Genomic DNA, 20,600 nt, shown 5'->3' with positions numbered 1-20,600 from the left:
GAAAATCTGTTGATTCCAGTGTTTCCCCTCTTCTTCTACAAGGAGGGCACCCCCCCACCCATAAAGTGGAGGGGTTGCATTATTTACAAGAGAAAATAATAAAAATTTAAAAATACTAATGTACTACCAGGAGTTTCAATATTCTTTTGTAACGGAGATGTTGTTTGTCGTCACTACAACCTTAGATGTGTTTTTCACACTGGGGTCAGAAAAAATCAATTTTTTTTCCTTTTTCTTCTCGTTAACTGCAGAGATGAAAAGAACTTGCTCCTGACTCCATCTTGCTAATTTAATTGGCGTCTGCTCTGGGAGCACAACAGATTAAGCGTGTGGAAGCTCAACTGTATGGCAGGCCATTTTTACATATAATCGGTTTCACCAAACTTACATTCCTGATATATGAAATTGGTTTATGACTAATCGTATTCGTTTTTTTTTTTTTGTTATTTATTTGAGAGGTATAGGGAGGCACAATAAATTAAACATCAGTATTGGCTGATGGACATTTTTTAGTAAATCGGCATCTGTCCGATAAGTAAAACCGTGCTGATATAAAGGTCTGATTTTGTTTTCTCGCTTGTCATTTGTGTTTCTGTTTCAGGAGTGGGGATGATTCATGAGAGTGATAGTGACGCTGCACAGCCAAGAATAACTGGATGCGCCGTGTGCACAGTGTAATGTGCAAATTTCTCCACTGTGGGATCAATAAAGTTTTATCTTATCTAAGTGAAGCAGAGAGCCATGTCAGCAGTCTGTTTTTTAGTTAAAAAACAAACAAAAAAACCCGTGTTTGTGTGTGTATATATATTTATATATATAATTTGTGTGTTTGTGTAATATCAGTAAATATTGGTTATCGGCCAGAAAAGCAATATTAATATCGGGTATCGATATCGGCTGAAATTTTTTTTACATCGGTGCATACCTAGAGAGATATATAAGATTCAACTAAAGCAAATTAAATTTTTGATTTTCTCATGTTCTACAAGTTTTTTTTTAAACTGCACTCTCTTCTCTTTTAATAAATACTAGTAATGCTTCGGCTGCTGATCATCATTCTGCGCTCAAAAGCCCCCCGCCCTCCGAAGGCCAATACTCTAGGGGGAAACACTGGATTCACAACAGAAATGACAAAGAAGGCATTCAGTCATTTGTCAAAAACCTTTCTAGGTCTGAGAAGTCTGTGTTGGGTACAACTGTGTGAGCTTAATGTGAAAACTCCCTTCAATCTTTCTAAACCTTTGGCTGGATGTCTGGAAATGTCACAGGCTTAACAATTATGAGATTCATAATCACACCATAAAAACAAAGAAACTTAAAAAAAATCTGTAAACTGAATATTTCCATTTGAGACCCTGAACCTTAAATCATAATGAATCCCGATGTTGCGTTCGCACATTTACATTACAATGGCTTTAAAAAATGGCTTATGGTCACTTGAATTTCCCCAGAAATGAAGCACAGCGCTCCACTGTGAAACAATACATCCAGCTGCTGAGTCACATTCTTGTGAAACAATGAGTTAAAGACAGCCACCGTCCTCTGTCCTCAGAGTGAGACAGACACACACAGTGAGCTGAACCTACTTTCTGGGCTGAACAACACACAGCCGATAACACTCCACATTCAGTTAACAAAGAGGCTTTTCATAAATGGAAAGTTGTAGCGAAACATTGCATGTTGTGACTTGAACCACATTTCGTTTTGTGTAACATTTCTCACTATGTACAGTTGTTAGTGTCCACACTGGCATTTTTATGAAACAAGGTTTTTTGTAAACAATAAAAGTGTTACATTTCGTAGTGATTTCTGAGGTACTTTCAGAGATTTGTCTCATTTTCTCCTCCAAAAGAGCTGTTGACAGAACCAAAAACGTAACGAAGTTGGAAAAGAAGTGATTTGAATTGTAGAGTTCATTGGTGTTATCACAGTGGCTACCTCTGCACCACGTCACTAATCTCTTTAATACAGTTGTGGAGGTTTTCCAGCACAGTGTTGGTTCCGACTCCGCTCGGCCCGCCGCCTCCAGAAGATGAGGCCCTCAGTTCCTGCAGGCTCAGCTCCAGCTTGCCCACCGCCTCTCGAAAGGCAAATTTGTTCCTCGTCTGAGGGATGCAGTCCACGTAACCTGAGCAGTAGTCGAGCAGCTGGTGGCCGGCGTCCAACACCTGGCTGCTGGAGGGGCTCTCGGAGCTGGCGTACAGCACGCTGCTCAGGCCCTCGGCGCACTCCAGCAGGGCCTCGCGGCTGACCCGCTCCAGGGACACCCTCTCCATCTGTTGCCGGGTTCGCCGAAGCGCCACTTTGGTACCGGCGGACGGTGCGCCGTGCGAGGCTCCGTTGGCCATTTTGGTGGGAGTTGTGTTGGTGCTGGCGGGGCAGGTGGAGGAGGAGGATGCAGGAGGAGGCACTTGTGGTGGTGGTACTGATGGTCTACCCGTCGTCGCTCCTCCCGACGCTCGCCCGGACCTGTGAGCTTTCAGCGTGTCTCCGTTTATCTCGAGGGGCGGCGTGCCGACTGGCTCCTCTCCGTCGGCGCTGCGGGACTGCTGCGGGCCGCGCGGGGCGGGCGGCGGCGGGGGGGCGCACTTGGGCTTGACGAGCCGCGGCCTGTCCCGCTCGCCTTGGTGCTCGGACAGCAGCTTGAAGCGGTTCCCCTGAGAGTCCAGTCCGACCAAGTGCACGTCGGCCGGGCTGTGCTTCGGCGCGGGGGAGATCAGGACCGGAACTTTGTGGTTGTGCGTGGGCGCGCCCGCCGGGGTCGACGGCAGACTCGGGTTCTTGGAGGGAGACGACCAGCCCTGCTGCTGCTTGTCCGGCCCCGCGCCCTCCTCTCTGGCTTCCCTGACCCGCGACAGACCGTCCGATTCTCCCGCCTCCCCTCCGACTCCCGGGGCGCGCGCCCCTACAGCGGCGCTCCGGGGCAGCAGCTTAGCTTTTGGCCTCTCCCTGATTTGTGCGGTGCCCTCGTCCATCCGCCTCAACAGGGCTTCCGAGGGCCGCGCCGTGCCGTTCTCTGGCTGAGAAGTGGTGGAGGCAGTTCTTTCCAGAGGCGGCTTAGCGCTGCGGTTTCTAGGCAAAGTCAGAGAGATGCGCTCCAAGTCTGGCAACCCAGAAGACATGGAGGAGGTAGAATTGGACCTGGGGAAAGGTTTTGGTCCTCCAACCACGCCACCACCTTCCTCCGAGGAGGCCGTCTTTCCGGTCCGTAGCCCCAGGGTTTTTTTGATGAGTCTGGGAGTGAAAAACCCAGCCAGTCCACTCCAACTGCTGCCGCTCGATATCTGAGGACCAAGAACCCCGCCCGAAGGTTTCTGTCCAAAGGCAGCTCCGCAACAGCGAGATTGAGTCTGGGCGGGTTCCCCGTGAGAGGGAGGAGGAGAGGGAGAGAAGCCCCCTAAACTGTCAGACTGGGGCAGGGGAGGAGGCGCGCTGAAATCAGCCGTGGGCTCGTATTTCTTGTGAGGCTGCGTCTCCATCTCCCGGAAGGAGCTGCTCCTCTTGGGTGGCGTCGGAAGGCTCTGTTGGAGTTGGGAAGAGGAAGAGGAGGAGGAGGAGGACTTCTTCCTCATGAAAGAGCTGAAGAAGCCGGCCTTTCTGTCCCGTGTGAATGTGCCAATATTTTGTGCGTCCTCTAAAAGGCTGCCGGGAGATTTATCTCTCGGCTGCTGTTTTCGGGGCAGAGCCGGGGAGCTCCCCGATCGGCCGTCGCCCCCGAAAAAAGTCGAAGCCCAGCCTGAACAGAAAGAAACAAAGAACAAGCAGATTATAATTACAAAACTGACCTCAGCAGGAGCACTTCCCATCTTTTTCATTATAACAGGAAATGGAAAATACTTGTTACTTAATACACTCGCATCAGTACATTAACATCACTCAGACTGTTGCATGTTATTGTAAGAGGATGAACTATTCTCGTTAGAAAAGCTGTGCATTGCTCCTTTGGGGCTCAAAGAAAAAACATTTCAGGAGACTGAATGGAAAGTTTGAGCTCATGCCAGTAATCTGAATACATAATTTATAATTTATGAGTTGCGCTTATGAAAGATGAGACATTTAAGCAAGATTTAGGTGTCAAGTGATTACACAACAAAAAGTGAAAGGATGCATAGGTCTTCTAGAGACTAGAGGTGCACCAAGAAATCAGCCCAGATTTCCTCAATTCTGGGAGATCATCTGATATAAGATCGGTGGAAACAATCCGGAAAGGTCTGAAAATCAGCCACTGTCCCCTTTTACTGTGCTGAGAGCTTGTATTATTTCAAGGATATTGTTCAATGAATGAATGAATGAATAACGCCCTCAGGTTATAAAAGCACACATGCAGTGAATGCAATGTTTTTATATAAAATAAGACTGAAATATTGAAGGTGTATTGTGACCTTATAACACCTGACAGTTTCAGCTATTCAAAAAAAAAAAAATCAGAATTGGCAGGTGACTTTTTAAAGATCAGAAAACTCGGTGCACCCCAATTAGAGACACAAAGTAAACCTGATTTTTTTTTTTTTAGGAATACAAAGTTAATTACAACTTTGTTAAGCAGGAAATGAGGCAGAAATATTGTGAAGACACATAAATAACTTTATATATTTAAACGTAACATTACATGTAGCAGGAAACAAAGCACCTCAATGTTCTTTTACTTTTCACTTAGTTTATAAAGTTATGTGCATATAATCCTTATTTTTATTTACAGATTATACTCAATATGGGTTTGAAGTACAATCATACAAAGATCTTAAAATTGTTGGGGATGAAAAAATGTTGGTGTCTGCTTTCAATGCTTGATGTCACTTTTATTAGGTTTATAAATTCAGGACCAAAAACCTTTTTTTTTATTGGTGAAAACTGCTCAAAACTTAAAATCTGAACAAAGTTGCCACAGTTACAAAGAGATAAAAGGAAAAAAACAAAATATACCAAGTTTACACACAACTGACAAATACATTAAATGTTACACAAATAAATAAAACCAAAAATCTTTAAAAAAATAAGCCATAACTTACATATTAAAATGCATATGTTTTGCTTACAATATAATACAAATTGTTTAAAAAATAAATAAAAACATTATCTAGAGGGTGAGTCAAAAGACTCAAAAGAAAGAAAAGGGGGAAATGAATAATCCAAATACACCAGCAAATAATGGAGTTTGGAAAAACTTGCCCTTAATTCAATATGGCAGCTATATTTTGGACCCCTCTTGTTGGGGCATTCAGAGGTTTCATTTTCCCTTTTCTTTCTGAAATAAAAGTGTGTCCTGAGACTTTTGACTCACTCTGTTTTTTTTTTTTGTAAGCTGTGATTTAAGATGCTGGATACCACAGATGGTTTTATTGTAACTTATTGTCTAGAGCAGAATAATGATGGTAAGAATGGAAACACACTTTAGCATTTCTGCAGTTTATTTTTATTGTTGATTATTTATATATTTGTCAAATACATGTTCACTTTTTATGTTAAGATTTGAATTTCTGTTATTTCCTAGTAATGTTGACTTAAATGGACATACTGTAAGTTTCACTATTGATGAAAAGGCGATTTCAATCTAATGTGTTTTTATGTGTTGGAACATTCTTTCAGGTTGTGTGGAAAGAAAACACAGATTCTGGTTCTCAGTTGTTGAGGAAGATGACAGCCCTTCTTTTCAGACGTCGAGCTTGGCGCCGCTGCAGGTAACTCTGCGTGTTGTTGTCCTCTGGCGTACCTGCAGAACCATAAAGCGGTGTACCCGACCGGTCAATAGTGAGGTGCCTGGCAGTACCTGAGTGACTGTGTGCGCCGTGGTCGCAGTGCCCGTCCAGTCCGCCCTCTATGTTCTCCTTGTTTTCTGTGTGCTTGGGGAGTGGGCGGGATTTGGAAGGCAACAGGGGCGTGTCGTGACTGAAAGATTGCACTGATCCGCAGTGACCAGAAGAAGCCGTTTTACAGAGCTCCTCTGCAACCTCTGCAAATTGTAAAGAAGAAAATAGTTTACTGACAGGAAGCCAGTGCTCAGATCCAATATCATTCATGCAGCTTATATTTTTTACATTACGTTTGATCTAAAACCCATCAAGTCTGCTTTTAAAGTTTAGTTTAATGCTTAATGCTACAAGATTTTTGTTGAATATCTAAAAACGGCAAAACTAGCCTAAAAATAGCTTTAAAAAAGTAGATTAAATAGATGAAATTAGCAGACAAAAAACAGCTGAATTTAGCTGAAAAAAAGCTCTAATTAGCTAAAAACACAGAAAAAAGCTGAAGTTTGCAAAAAGCAGTTAAAAGCAGCATAAAAGCATAAAAAAGCCAAAAGAAACACAAAAAAGTTTAAATTAGCAGAAGAAAAGCAGAGGTCAGAATCACAGCAAAAAAGCAGAAAAAAAAGAGCTAAAATTAGCAACATCGAACCCAAAGGAAGCTGAAATTAGAACAAAGGTGTTAAAAAAAGCAGAACTACAACAAAAGGTAAAAATTACAGTAAAAGACTTAAACATTTTAAAGGATTTTAAATATGCTGAAGACATTGATGTTCAATTTGAAAAACATGGCAGATAAAGCCAAATATCTCAGAAAGTACAAATTGCCATAGCTGGAATGTCCTAATGGAGCCGAATGTTTTCATGTATAATTTGTTGAAACAAAAATTGCGGAATGAGATACGTGCCGAAAAACGTAGGAAAAAACAAAGAAAAAAAGTGATCTCAACAGTGAACATTTGAGAACAGACTGGCAACTGACAAAAAGCTACCTTCGGATATGCTAGAATCATGAAACATGGTCTCAAAGGCTTGGTGTGTTTCTGCAAATGAAGGTCGATCCAAAGGGCTCCACTGCCAGCCTGGTAGAAAGACACAAAAATACATTTTCGTAGAAGAAAGGAGAACAATGTAATGTAGCTGTAGATGTGTTCAAACACTGGGAGCACTCAGTTTCAGGTAGGTGATGACACTAACATGATGGGCAGGAAACAAGAAATGCAACCAACTCAGTGGTTCAGTTCTTAAATCTGCTGCACTTTACTGACTCCTAAAAAAACTAATTTATCCACGCAGACATGTCTACCCCTCTTCATCAAATCTGCCTCAATGGGACTTTATGTAGACTTTGCACTGAGGAGCTGACTGAATAAATTCTTCTCAATATCCAGCCTTGCTGATGTTATCAAATCCGCATTCTGAACAAATAAAAGTTAGGTGAGATAGAAGGAACTCACATGCCCTCATGAGTTCATAAACTTTGGGTGGGCATCCCTCTGGCTGCTCCATGCGATAGCCTTTTTCAAGAAGATCGTAGACCTGAGACAAATCAATGCCTGGGTATGGAGACATCCCATAGGTGGCAATCTCCCAAAGCAGAACCCCGAAAGCTGCAGGGAAGAACAACAACATGAGCACACTGGAAATAATTGTTAAATATTAAATAGGACTCCACAGAGATGTTTTACTCACCCCAGACGTCAGACTTGATGGAGAAGGTGTTGTACGCGAGGCTCTCCGGTGCGGTCCATTTGATGGGGAACTTCGCTCCAGCATGAGCAGTGTAAGTGTCACCAGTCATCAGCCTGCTTAGACCAAAGTCTGCTACTTTAACCACATGATTCTCCCCGACCAGGCAATTCCTCGCAGCGAGATCTCTGCAAAAACAATGGGGGAGAATAGTTGTTTTAAAAATTAAGAGGAAGCATTTAAACACGCACCTGTAGAAAAACACACACTCTGATTTTACCTATGTATGAAGTTCTTCTTCTCCAGGTACTCCATGGCAGAAGAGATCTGCGTGGCCATGTAGAGCAGCGCCACAGCATTCACCTCCGACTTTTCACAATCTCTCAGGTAATCCAGCAGGTTGCCATGTGGCATGTACTCTGTCACAATGTAGAAAGGAGGCTCCAACGTACACACACCTGTGGGAGTGAAAACACGGTGAAAACAAACGCAAAAACAACAAGAGTACGCACACTTTAGTCAATACTGACCAAGAAGCTGAACGAGGTTTGGATGTTTAATCTCTTTCATGACAGCTGCCTCTTTCAGAAACTCCTCAACTTCCATAGTGTCCTCCTGGCATCACAGAAACAAACAAACAAAAAAAGTTAGGAAACTCATTCTCAATAGTGTGAAACAGAATAAGACATGATGTGTAATTTTAACTACCACCTGCAGATGGTGCTCTATAAACATTCATATCCATATTGAATTATTTGCTGCTACTTCAGTGATTACAGGAAGTTCCAGTTCAGTTAAAATGTATTCCATAAAAACCTAAATGGGTCTGTAGTGACAGAAATTCAAACCTTGAGTGTTTTGACTGCCACTGTCAGGTTGTACTTCTTCCAAACGCCAACATACACCTCCCCATACTGGCCTCCTCCAAGCTTGTGCTTCATAGTGATGTCTGTGCGTTCCATCTCCCATTTATCGTGGATGGGCGACACACCGTACACGGTGGGTTTGTTGCATTTGGGTGCGGGGTAGTGCAGAGTGGTGACCAGGCCGTCGGGTACGGTGGAGTGGTGGTGGACCAGCTCGGCGAGGGTTGCAAATCGGCTTTCAGATGTCACGTACACCTGAGCGAAAAGACACAGGATAAAACACAGGTTGCAGCTCGATACCAAATGACAGGAAAAAAAGGCACTTTATTCGGCCAGACTACCTTCCCATCAGTGGCTGTGTTGATCCTGTAGTGGTACACCCTGCCCTCGTAGCGCAGAGATATGGACAGCTGCCCGGGGCTGCTTTCGCTCTCCCTGACCAGGAAGCTACCGTTGATGAGGGAGGACAGCAGGTACTCTGCGGCACTGCGGGACACAGGCCCATGGTACCAGCTGTGCTTCTCCAGGCTGTTTACTGGTGTGATGTAGTTGGAGGGAACCCAACCCTGACCGTTTTTAGACCGCACTTCACTCCACTCGCCATTCTGGTTGTAGCCCAGCACACGCAGCTTCTCACCTGGAAACACAAGGTGGGATAAGGGTCTGAAAAGATCCAGTGCAGTGACACGATCACTGGCTTTGATTAAACCAACTTCCAATAAAAAGACTAGTGTTTGACAATAACAAGCAATTCAGACAAGTTTATTTTGAGAAGTAAAAAGTTAAATATGAGCAGGCCTGTCGCGATAAGCAATAAATCAATCTCAGGATAAATTAAAATAAGGTTGATAACTTCATTTCATTTGTCTCCCTCTTTTCCCTCAGGGTAGGGAGGATTGAACTCTCACGGCAGGTATTTGCCAGGAGCATGGTCTCGTAACCTCTGCAGCATTTAGCTAGAGGAGCGTCTTCAGTTTTCTGACGTCTTCTTTCAGCTGGTGACGCCTCAGGATGCTTTCAGGGTACCGTGCCAAAGCTTGTGTTCAAACAGTTGTTTCTTTTTTTTTAAAACATAGGAATATAACCGCTTCAGAAATGGTTTTGTGTAATTTTCACAAACTCCGGTCTATGTCACTTCGTAACTTTTCTTTTTATGTACGTAAATTTTAAATATTGTAAACTTCCGTAAGCAATGTGGGTGTATGTATCATTTTAGTTTTAAATGGTCTCCCAAAGATATTTCTGTTTATCTCAATCATTTGAGACAATTTATCAACCAGCAAAATTTGCTATTGTGACAGACTACGAGCTAAAACAGAATGTTGGTTTAACATTATTGAATAATTGATATAATTTTCTCAATAATGATAGTTTCTCAGTGATCATTTATAATGCTATTTAAAAAAAACAAGTCCCATAAAAGCAGGAGTCGCAGTGGATGTTCCGTGCCTTTTGGTGAAATCAAAGCCCGCAACAATGATAGAGGTAGTTAAAAAACATTTCTGCTATAAAGGGCTAGGCAAAGCCAGGCATGTAGAGACAGTCTGTTGTCTGTCTCTGACATCGATGCGGGAAGCATTGAGAAGTAGAGATGGCTGATGTGCTGAAAGAATGGGGCAGGGATTAGTCCTGCCAGCTGGATGCAGGATAAGATGAAAACAAAATGATTAGAAGGAGAAAAAAGGGCAGAGAGATTTATAATTTCGCACATCGAACCTTTGGTTTTTGTTTGTTGCAAAATTTCTAAAATTGAAAATTTTTTTAATAAAAAACTTTTGGTGTGATGCTGAGCAGGGTTTCAATTAAATAAACACTTTACAAAAAAAAAAAAAACTGATATAGCGGCTAGGCTAGACAACTGGAACTGCAGTTTTAGCTCTTGAAACAATCAAAGAATAAACAGATGATTAACCACATCCAGCCTTTCAACCCACCAGTCCACTCTTTGACTAGCTTCAGAGGGACTGGAAACACTGACTGCCTCCTGTCTTCACGCTGCGCATGGAGAGCTCGGGTCTGGCTCAGCTTAGTCTAGCCTGTGAAGAAGAGGCCATGACGAGCTGCAGACGTGCTCCTGCTCTGTCCTCCTCCTATCCATCTGTTATTATTATAGGTGAACTGATTTTGGATGAATTCGGCATCTGAGGCGGCGGGTTTCTTTTCACGTGACGAGGGAACGGTGGGGCGGACAGGAAACGAGCGGAGAGGCCTGAAAGCACATGTGCGCTCGCATGTGGGAAGAAATCTCAGATTTACTCAATGACTCAGCGTTCGAACATCATTTCCATTTCAGGCAGCTGCCATGGAAGTCTTAAAACGTTGAATTAAAACAGTGCCACGTTGAACACTGGAGACACAAGCCGCTCTGATAGCAACTTGTTTCGAGTGCTGCTAAATGAGAGGAAAGAGGTCTGAGCCGGGGAAGAAGTGTGTTTATGAGGTGCGAGAACACCAAAAATGACCAGTTTTTCCAGTTGTACAGACTGCACCCGTTTCACCTCCAAAACTGAACCTCATATATGATGTCAAAGAACTAAAAGTGGTTTGTTGGGTTTGTTACCTGCTTACGTAACGAGGAAAACCCTACTGGCACGCAACATTCCACTGGATTAACTAAGCTTCACCTCGGGAGCAGCAAGTGTGAGAGATGCCGATGTGCCAATCACTACCTCCACCTGAAATATGTTACTGATGACTCTGCCCTCTGTTCTGTTAATAATTGTTTCTTTTCAAGGTGGGGTTGAAATGGAAATAAGCCATCACAAAGAGGAGGTGAGCTATGCTGCTAAGCAACAAGTATACACAACAGAAAAAATGCAGTAGAGCAAAAAAAGTTAAGTTTCAGCTTATGACATAAAATCTAAGACATATTTATAAAAAAAAACTCGAAACCAAAGTAACTAAATTGTTTCTCTTTTTTTACCTTTGGTGATGCTGAGTGTGTTGTCTCCACTAGCCACAAAGTCGTAAAGTGCAACGAAGAGGTTGGGGTCACTCTCAGCTGCCCCCAGTAGGTTCTCCTTCGAGCTCCAGCGCACTGCCTCTGTCAGAGCTTCTGGGAGAAAGGAGAAATAGCGAGTCAGCAAACAACACAGGTCAAAGGTGAACAGAGGAGCCATGATCCACTGTTGTGGCTGCAGTTGTAAACGCACACTAAAGGTGAAAACAAACAAAAATAAAAAATAAAAAAACAGGGTTGAAAGTTTTTCCAACCAAATGCCAAAAGCAACCTAGTACCTAAAAATGTAACCCCACAGACAATCTACCTGTCTGTCCAGGCTGGGTCTCCCGCCTGAACCCTGTGCGGAGCTGAAGAGTGCTCCGAGCTGCCCATTCATCCTCAAAGCTGCTGCTTGCCTGCAAGCACCTCAAAAGCATTACTTCACCTAATCTGCTCTGGAAACAGCACTGTTATCACCAGCCGCACACAGAAGACTGGTGTCCAGCCTGTGCTGCATTAATATCTAAGGTGAGACTTTTTTTTTTTGTGAATGTTTCTAACAAAATAAGGTGGAGCAATGAGCAAATGGGATGGGAGAAATGAACAGAGGGCGTTAAAAGACACACACCCACTGAACACAATGATTAGTTACTACATGCGTAGCTAAGTCGTACACGCAGTAGCAGCTGCATGCCTGGACAGCTGCTGAATGACTAGAGGAGGGTTGTAATGGAATGGAGAAGCAGAACTATGATACAAGCAACTGCAGGCCCATAGAAATGCTGCAATGTAGCATTACAATCTGTTGAAAACCACGACCAACAACCCAGAAGATGAGGTTTGTTCTCAGCAATAGGCCAAGTCTTTTTTACATACTATTAAAAAAAATAAGAAAACAATCTAAATCATAACATCCTTGTTTAAAATACAAATTTCAAAGCAATTCAAAGCATCAAGCCAACTTAAACAACATACCGGTAGATGTTCTGAAAGTGGTACTTTCTAAACCCAAGCAATGGAAAGTCCAAACTATGGCTAGAACCCAAATGTTTTCTTTGGTTTGCTACATCTAATACCATTAATGCTACGACAATCAGATAAATGTTTTAAACCCAAACATATTTGCCACAAGTTCCTGCAGTTCTGTCACGTTATTTTTAACTTAAACAACAATGAAGCAATTTTATGTTTCAGCAACTTTAACTGAATATTTACAGTTTTGGTTAAAAACAAATGTAAAATAAAAAAATGTTAGAAAAATAAAAATAATTTTATAGAAAATACGTTTGTTTTAACGAGTTGAGAACATAAATTGTTAAATGTTAGTCAATGTGGTAAATTATGTGAAATTGTTCAATTCATTCTCAGACAAGTTGATCAAGTGAAACCTACCACAGTAAAATAAGTTGCCAATGTCAATTTATTTATATAGCACATAAACAACAGAAACTGACCAAAGTGCTTCACTATTCAGCCAAATGAACCAATAAAAGCAACAAAGAAACACAGAAATGCCCAAAAATAAGTCACATAAAACAGATGTACAACTTAGAAACATCAGGTCTAGAAGAATCTCAAACTTTACCAGAATCAAAAAAACCAAAGAGTAAAGATGGGTCTTAAGCATAACTTTAAAAGACTTGATAAGCTCAGTGGTGTGCACACAGAAAGGTAAACTTTCCACAGGTTTGGAGCAGGAACTGCAAAAGCCTGATCACGTCTGAGTTTTAGTTTGGATCTAGGAACATTTAAACTGATTGGATGAGCGAAGTGCTCTGACTGAAGTGAGATCACACATGTATGATGGGCTAAGACCTTTAAGAACTATAAAATTAAGCAGTAAAGTCTTAAATCTATCCTAAAATGAACAGGAAGTCAATGGAGAGAAGCTAGAACCAGAAACATGTGTTCATGTTTTTAGTATTTGTTAAAAGACAAGCTGCTGCATTATTGGCAACTTGTAAGCAATGCACAGAAGATTTATCTAAAGCAACATACTACACTTGTGCCAATGCTTTTATTTCCTTACAGAAGTGGCATAGGTTTCTATTTTTTGTATTATTTGTCTTTATGTGTCAAGCACACATTTTCCAAAGTGTGAACTACACAATTAAGTAATACAAAAACCTCATATGTTGTTGAATTCCAAGTGAGGTCTTTCTTATTCTAAACAAGTTTGATAATCTACAGAAAAAAAAGCCCACCTTTGTTCTGAAGCAGCATACACTGCAACGCAGCACTGGCTGTGACCTGGCTCAACCACAATTCCCAGTACATCTTCTGCTTCCGTCTGCTCAGCTACCACTTCTGGTATGAAGAGAAATACCAGTTTTCTTGATCCTAAATGCCTCCGACAACAAAAACCAAAAACTTCCTGACAAAGTAAGAAGGCCAAAATGACACATCCCGAGGAAAAAAACAAATAAAAATTCAAGCTAAGTTGCCTGAAAGTCTGACATTACTGCAGTGACTCTCAGCCTCCTGCTGAAAACTTCCTTCTAGCTTTGATGTGGCCTGAGAGGGATCAGACTTCCAAGTCCACGTGGAGAACAGACGTCCTATGGTCTCTGAAGTCTAAAGCACTCACAGTAATGGCAAAAATCGGTAATGGGAGGGCACAAAAACACATGTGGTTGGTGGGGGGGGGGGGGGGCATGCACAGAGCTTGGGGAATACAACATAAAGGAAAGTTGAGCTGAATGTGATGAATGTGTGCGTATGTATGGTGTGGGAGTGCATAGGGACTAAACCGATGCTGTGGCCAACAGCAGATGGTTTTCCTCGAGGGGGAGAGGTCCTATTAACCCACACTTTTTTCTGTGTGTAAAGAGGGGTGGGGGGCGTTCATAAATGTGTGTGAGGGAGCTTGAATGCGACTGCTGCAGCCGTGCCAAACCAACTGTCAGAGCTGCTCCTGTTACACAGCTACATATCACATCCATCTCTCAGGAATGTTTTAATGATAGAGATTAGGCCATGAATATTAGTTAAAAAGTCTCAATCTGGTAGGTAGAATTGGAGGTGGAAATTACTGATGATCTTTGGCAGAAATGTATTAAGATATACTGTAGTTTTATAAATATAGATATAATGTGATTCCATTTAAAGTTACACTATTCCCCCACTAAATTGGGAACAACATAAGGATGTTTTATCTCTCTGTGTCAAGTTTTCCAGGGATCAAGGAATCCTAGCTCGTCTTTTCTTTCAATGCCAACTGAATGCCATTTTTTAAACTAAAGTAATTGGTAGGGATATCTCACATACCCCCCTCACAGCATTATTTGGGGTCACTGAACCGGGTTGGGCGAGGACAATAAAAAAGAGCAGACTTTGTCGGTTACATTAGCGGCCAGAAAGATCAAGCTTTTATTTTGGAAGTCTAATAAAACTCCATACTTTTTAAACGTGGCTGAGGGAATTTGGAAATGTGGTCCGCTTGGAGAAAACGAGGTTTTTCTTGTTTAACCAAGTAAGAATATTTTATAAAAGTTGGTAAACAAGTCATTAATTTGATGGATAAACTTTAGCAATGTGCACTTTTTCTTTTCATTTAGTATATGCACCTGTTTGTTTTGTCCATCTTCTATGGGGTTTCTTTTTGAAGGTGGTGTATGTATTTGTTATTAAAAGGTGGTGTATGTATTTGTTATTAAAACCTAAAATCTAATAAAATTATACGTAATAAAAAAAGTTTAAATCTTAAGAATCTAAAAAACAGTCACAGATATAAAAGGCTAACTAGTAGCCCCATTATTAATTATTCAAGGTTTATTAGGCCCAAATAACATTTTCATAAGGCTGACCATTTTTTTAAAATTACATTTAAATTGTCTTACACCTGACAGCAGCAAGATGCCATTCCCTTCAGCTTTACTCAAATCCAACATGATGAGACGAGTGATTGAGGGTGCAGTTGGTCTGCGTGGGGTATGTCGTGTGCCCGCCCGGGTGCCTCAGTGTGTGCTGCGTGAACTGTAGCACATGTGTGTCCTGAAGAAACCAAGGCTTTGTGTTTGAGCAGAGTGGAGCGGGGGGTCTGCGAGTCCGAGGGGGCATGCAAAGCTTGCATCCCTAGAACAGCTGCGACAGAGGTGACCCTCCTCTCAAAGCGCACGGAACATGCAGATACACATTTCATACACACAATCAGCAGTGACGCGACTTCCTCAGGCTAATCCTGCAGCTGTCTGAATGTTTGTGCTTCAGAGAATCTATAAAACTGCCAATCCAACAAATAACCAACTTGCGCCAAAGTATTAAACACAATAACATCACTTAAACACCCTAATCAAAAACAATACTGATTGTAACTGAAGTTCAGAAGCAGCGAGGTAAGGCTGTATTTTTAGCTGCAGGAGAATAAAACACAGCAGCATGACATCCAGAAATAACTTTCCACATAGTGATTGTGGTGCTGAGATAAACGGCCGGCTGTCTGCAGGAAGCCCGAACAAAACCCTCAGACAATGTTACGGATGAGACCCACGTACACAAAACATTGCATAAGCCTCTATGACAGGCTAGATCAGATCCTGTGACTTACTCACTGACAGGAAAAAATAAGTGGGAGTTACAGACACATAAAGCCTCCTTTGTTCAAACTGTTATTAAACAGGAAAAAAACATATCAGAACTTAAGAAATGCTTAATTACCAGATATTAACCAGTCTAAATTTAAATTGATCAGAAACTGTGCAAAAGAATAAACAGGAAACAACAAAAAAGAAAGATGCAACTTGCAGTGGAAGCCGTAAAGACCTCCTTCCTACAGAACACCCACCTGTGACCATTTTATCCAGAAATGCATGTATTACAGATACAACAGGTATCTACATGTATACCTAGTTTGATAATTGCATAACTGCTAAATGTTCAAACACAAAGAACTACACAGTGAGTTTGAATTACTGTCCAAAACGTTTCCATGAGACATTTTCAGGAAACACCCACTGGATGTTAATCTGCTTGATTAACTTTTGGAGTCAACTCAATTCAAGACGCCCACCACAGCCAACTGGAAATGGCTATAACTCAGTCAAATTTACAGACACGGAACTAAAATTTGATGTGGTAGTAGCTGAAGTACCTACTACAACACATACTCATGACGTGCCATCTTGCAATATCACATGAAAAAGAATGTAAAGTTATTTTGAAGTTTTGATCAAAACCAACTGCACCATCATAATTTCTGAACAATCTGTAAATAAACTTAGATAATGCTGGGCTCTTAGTACGCATGTCAGTTATCCTTATATGTACTTAGGTTTATTAACAGCTGACAGACAAAATCAGATTACTTTTTAATTTTATCATAGGCAGAGTCTGCTTTGTGTGTCAATAAAACAAAAATATGGGGATCACATGACCCCGCCTGATACAAAACTTCACTGGTGGTGGGCAAAAACACAATCGCTCAATATTGGTTTTATATATGATTACTGAGAAATAAAATGATGCAACCAGGTACCAAACAAAAAATGGCAGTGTTTAAAACAAATTGACATGCAAATGAAAAGTGTTTTCAAATACCAGTAAAAATCATTATAAATGGTCAAACAATGTATAACTAAAACATTTTCCCTTTTCTCGTCACAAACATTGGGAGCTATTCATGTGGACTGTAAGAAGTCAACAAAGAGACAGTCAGAGAGGCCAGTCTGTTGTTCATGAGGACTACACAAAGGACAATTGCCTCATTAAAGTTGGATCACAAGTGTGAGCAGACAGACTCGGGAGGACATTTGTTCATTTCAATGCAAAAACAAATTTTCTGCTTGCTTACATCTCCAACTATTCTTTATGTGGCTGTACTGCCTGCAATCTGTGAGAATACACGTCACCAAGGAAGCAAACAAAAAATAGCCTAAAGTGATGGGAGCAGTGGAACAGCATGAAGCTCTAACCTCTGACTCTCCCTGTCCTGTGCCTCTCAGGGCTTATTATGGGCTAATAATGGGCTTTAAGTGCTTCCCTTTAGGTGTGCTGGCAACTACGCTAAGTGCTTCTTTATGAGACAGTAGATGATGAGTGGCATGATGATGATTTAGGTCCAGATTATACACAAACGACCTCTGGAAACATTAGTATTATCCCTATGTTAATTACGTTGGTGGGGGATAAAAACGCGTTTCCACAGATACTGCTGTGCTAACGAGTACAATCAATCAACTACAACAGAAATGCTTCGTTTTCACTCAAAAACAGCATCATGTAAACCGTGTCTTAAAAAGAAACAAATGCGTCCAATGCTGCAGAGATGTTCTTACACACAGCAGCTTGTAGTTTCATTTGTAAAATATCAGATGACTGGTGTCAGAATATGATTGTCAGTGTTAGAAGACATTTATCAGAAGGATCACTATGTCTGCTTGTGGTGTGTTTTTGTTACAAACTCCTCCACAGGTAAGAAAAGGTGTGTTTCCTGATGTCTCATTTACTGTAAGCCTAAACGGAAACTCTCCTCATCGCCACCTCCACGCTTTTCTTTTCTCTTTGCACTGTGGTGTTACAAAACAACTTGTGGACACATCTGCTTGTCTGAATATAAGCTCCTTGTGGTGTGGTTAAGCCGTTCTATGGTGTAGGCTTTAGCTGCTTTACGTTTACTCTTAAAAAACAACCAAATCAAAAAGGAAGACTTTAGCTCTACTTAAATCATTTAAATAAGAAATGTTGATGCCTTCTAGCTTGTGTTGCTCTCTCAAACTAGTGAAACTTAAATAATTTTAAAAACCATGTAAAACCAGAAGGTTTGGATGGTATTTTGCCTGAATAATGACAAGCATCAAACCAGGACATTTGAGGACAGTAGTCCCACAAGACCAGATTAAAGAGTTTCTGACTGACTATTCAGCTGGTAGATGATTGTGCTGAAGAAGCAGAGCATGTTGGATATAGGGTTGGGCAATATTGGCAAAAGAAAATCATGATTAGTTGTGGTATTTAGCTGATAATTAATTTGACGATTAAACCCTGGATTCCCTGGACACCCTTATTTCATAGTCACATGACCAATTTATTGGGAAAGATTTGTTCTTCATAAAAAATATGTTCCAAATTGTGTCAAAATTACAGACTTCAGGCTATAAATTTTAAATTGTGTTGATAGATAAATAAATTACAGAACTTTTTAAATGTTCGTCATATTTGAAGAGGAGAGGAGCACCGAGCGGACTGACCAAGGAAATATCCAGTCAGTCTGCTTGGTGGCATTAATTGTATTAATCGTCAAGTGCCAAAAAATAATCGATTAATGTTTTTCTGACGATTAATTGCACACGATACGATTATGCCCAACCCTAGTTGGAAAATCCACAACAGAAGTTCAACAAATTCACCAACATGGCTGGAACAAAATGCTTGTGCAAATTATTTACATGCAAGCACTTATAGTACACACGTAAAAAAAAAGTGCATTTCCAGCCAAGTTTCAGCCTGCAACCCACAAGATAAGCAGCAATGATAATACCAGCAGCACAGTCGTCCACTTGGAAGCAAACTACGATAAACAGGCTTGGCACTGACACTGCCCCTCCAATGTAGATTCCCCCTCCCCCCAACGCACATCATTGAACATTAAAAACAAAGTCACTGTGATAATTTAGTTAAACCATTCAGCAAAGTTTAAAACAGTCATTGTCTTCAGAGTAACAGATGCGAGGATTGCTTTCCCATCTGCATAGCCAATCACCAACAGCTCTAATTAATCCTCACCCCTTTAATGATAAAAGAAGTAGAGCAGAGGCCAAAGAATAAAAACAGAGCTGCAGTTTTTTGGGAAAAAAAGATTAAAAGCAGCCTGGTAGCAGATGTAGAGGCTTAAGAGATGCAACTGGGGAGATGAGAAACTGGAGCATGCATTCACAAGATAAAATAAAACTTTTGGGAAAATAAACTGCTCTTAAGAGACAAGTTCTTACAGCGTTACTGAAGAGTCATCACACTCAAATCAGGAAAATGTCTCTTTACTGCATTGAAACCATTTACAGCCCATTTGTCAGAAGCCTTAGGAATTAATGGTTATGTTATTCCTCTCAGGCAGATTTGAACTGAGGCCCATTGTAACAGCCAGGGTTTATCAGAGACTGAAGTGGCGTTTAAGCAAAGCTGATCAACTCGAGAAACTTGAGGAAAGAGAAACTTGATAGTTGGCTTTAGAAAAGAACAGGCTTCAGATCAGGAAGGCGGCACAGGGGCATTATTACAACCATGGTGCAGTTTATTGGTGCATGCAATACACAGAAAAGTATTATGTTTGATTAAAATCATCTGAGAAACGACGCTTTTTTGCTTTTACATGCATCTGCCTCATCACATTTAAAGTCAGGGCTGAAACAATTAGTAAACCTCACCCATTTTGTCTCAAATTTGAACCATCACCACCCTAAGGTGGTGAGCCATGGCTCCTCCTAGTGGTTAATGGCAGCTGTCAATTTTGAGAAATTCCCTTATCCATGCTTATTCTCTACTAAAACAAATTATCTTTTAAAATCTTACCAATAGAAAAGTGTTTGAAATTTCTATACCCTGATGCTACGCTTCTGGGTTATACTTATCCTGAATGGTGGGTTTTCAGCACAGAGCCAACAGAAAAGTGGATTTGTCTCTAATCTAATTTTATCCATGATGTAAATCAGCTTAGGTTGTTAAATCCTCGATAAAAGAACCTCTTTTCTCTTCCGGGCAGCTTTAACAGTCTTGCCGTTTAGGTAGAGGTGGCTCCAATCCACTCATCTGCCCCAATTTCCTTGATCTGTTAAAGATCTCAGCTGTTTTGTAGAGTTTATAAAAATAACCTTCGGAGGTACTGCTACCATTTCTTTATGCTGTCACTGCACAAATCAATCTAGTGGGCGCATCAACTGAACCCTCTGCAGAAACTGAGAACACTAAAACCCTGACAAAGCTGTGTGTGTAGGGTGGGGAGGGGGACATCAATATCCTTCAGCCACTGGTTCTAGAACCAACACTTCAAGAGGGTGTCTGTGCAGCCAGCTCCCTTTGAATCAGCACAGTGGTGGTCTGCTCTTTGTCTGACCTTGTGTGACTCAGTGTTTTTAATCTGATCTGCCTGTCCTGTGAGTTAAGTACAGTCTTATGGGAAAGCAAGGAGGCTGCATTGGAAATGAGCTAAAGAATATTAATGCAAACTTTGGCCAGGCAACAAACTCATCCTGCCCATGTAACGTAAGCCAAAAGCAGCTCAGTACCGGTATATATTCTGAACTATTCTTACATACTGAAAAATGAGATATAATTGTAGGAGTATACACTCACCGGCCACTTTATTAGGTACACCTGTCCAACTGCTCGTTAACACTTAATTTCTAATCAGCCAATCACATGGCGGCAACTCAG

The 20,600-nt window shown here is 41.4% G+C and overlaps 1 protein-coding gene across 6 annotated transcripts in view; it reads right to left on the bottom strand.

Moving 5' to 3' along the window:
* Positions 1–1,625: 1,625 nt before the first annotated feature.
* The window catches only part of abl2 (c-abl oncogene 2, non-receptor tyrosine kinase), a 33,473-nt gene continuing 14,498 nt past the window's right edge, over positions 1,626–20,600 (bottom strand). The window contains exons 1-11 of one of the 6 annotated variants that reach the window (XM_014000878.1): positions 13,442–13,854; positions 11,220–11,351; positions 8,638–8,933; positions 8,279–8,551; positions 7,961–8,045; positions 7,711–7,888; positions 7,434–7,618; positions 7,199–7,351; positions 6,734–6,823; positions 5,768–5,950; positions 1,626–3,736 (exon numbers count right to left, since the gene is read on the bottom strand). In XM_014000878.1, coding sequence (XP_013856332.1) covers positions 1,935–3,736; positions 5,768–5,950; positions 6,734–6,823; positions 7,199–7,351; positions 7,434–7,618; positions 7,711–7,888; positions 7,961–8,045; positions 8,279–8,551; positions 8,638–8,933; positions 11,220–11,351; positions 13,442–13,514 — 3,450 coding nt within the window. In that variant the 5' untranslated portion in view covers positions 13,515–13,854 and the 3' untranslated portion in view covers positions 1,626–1,934. Of the gene's footprint in view, positions 3,737–5,767; positions 5,951–6,733; positions 6,824–7,198; positions 7,352–7,433; positions 7,619–7,710; positions 7,889–7,960; positions 8,046–8,278; positions 8,552–8,637; positions 8,934–11,219; positions 11,352–11,562; positions 12,419–13,441; positions 13,855–20,600 lie in introns of those variants that run through there. The other 5 variants (XM_014000883.1, XM_014000867.1, XM_014000872.1 and 2 more) reach the window with 5 other exon arrangements.

The sequence above is a fragment of the Austrofundulus limnaeus genome, unplaced genomic scaffold (assembly GCF_001266775.1).
Source record: "Austrofundulus limnaeus strain Quisiro unplaced genomic scaffold, Austrofundulus_limnaeus-1.0 Scaffold8, whole genome shotgun sequence".
Lineage (NCBI taxonomy): Eukaryota > Metazoa > Chordata > Actinopteri > Cyprinodontiformes > Rivulidae > Austrofundulus > Austrofundulus limnaeus.
The sequence above is the reverse complement of the archived record's forward strand: the minus strand, read 5'-3'. Positions and strand labels throughout refer to the sequence as shown.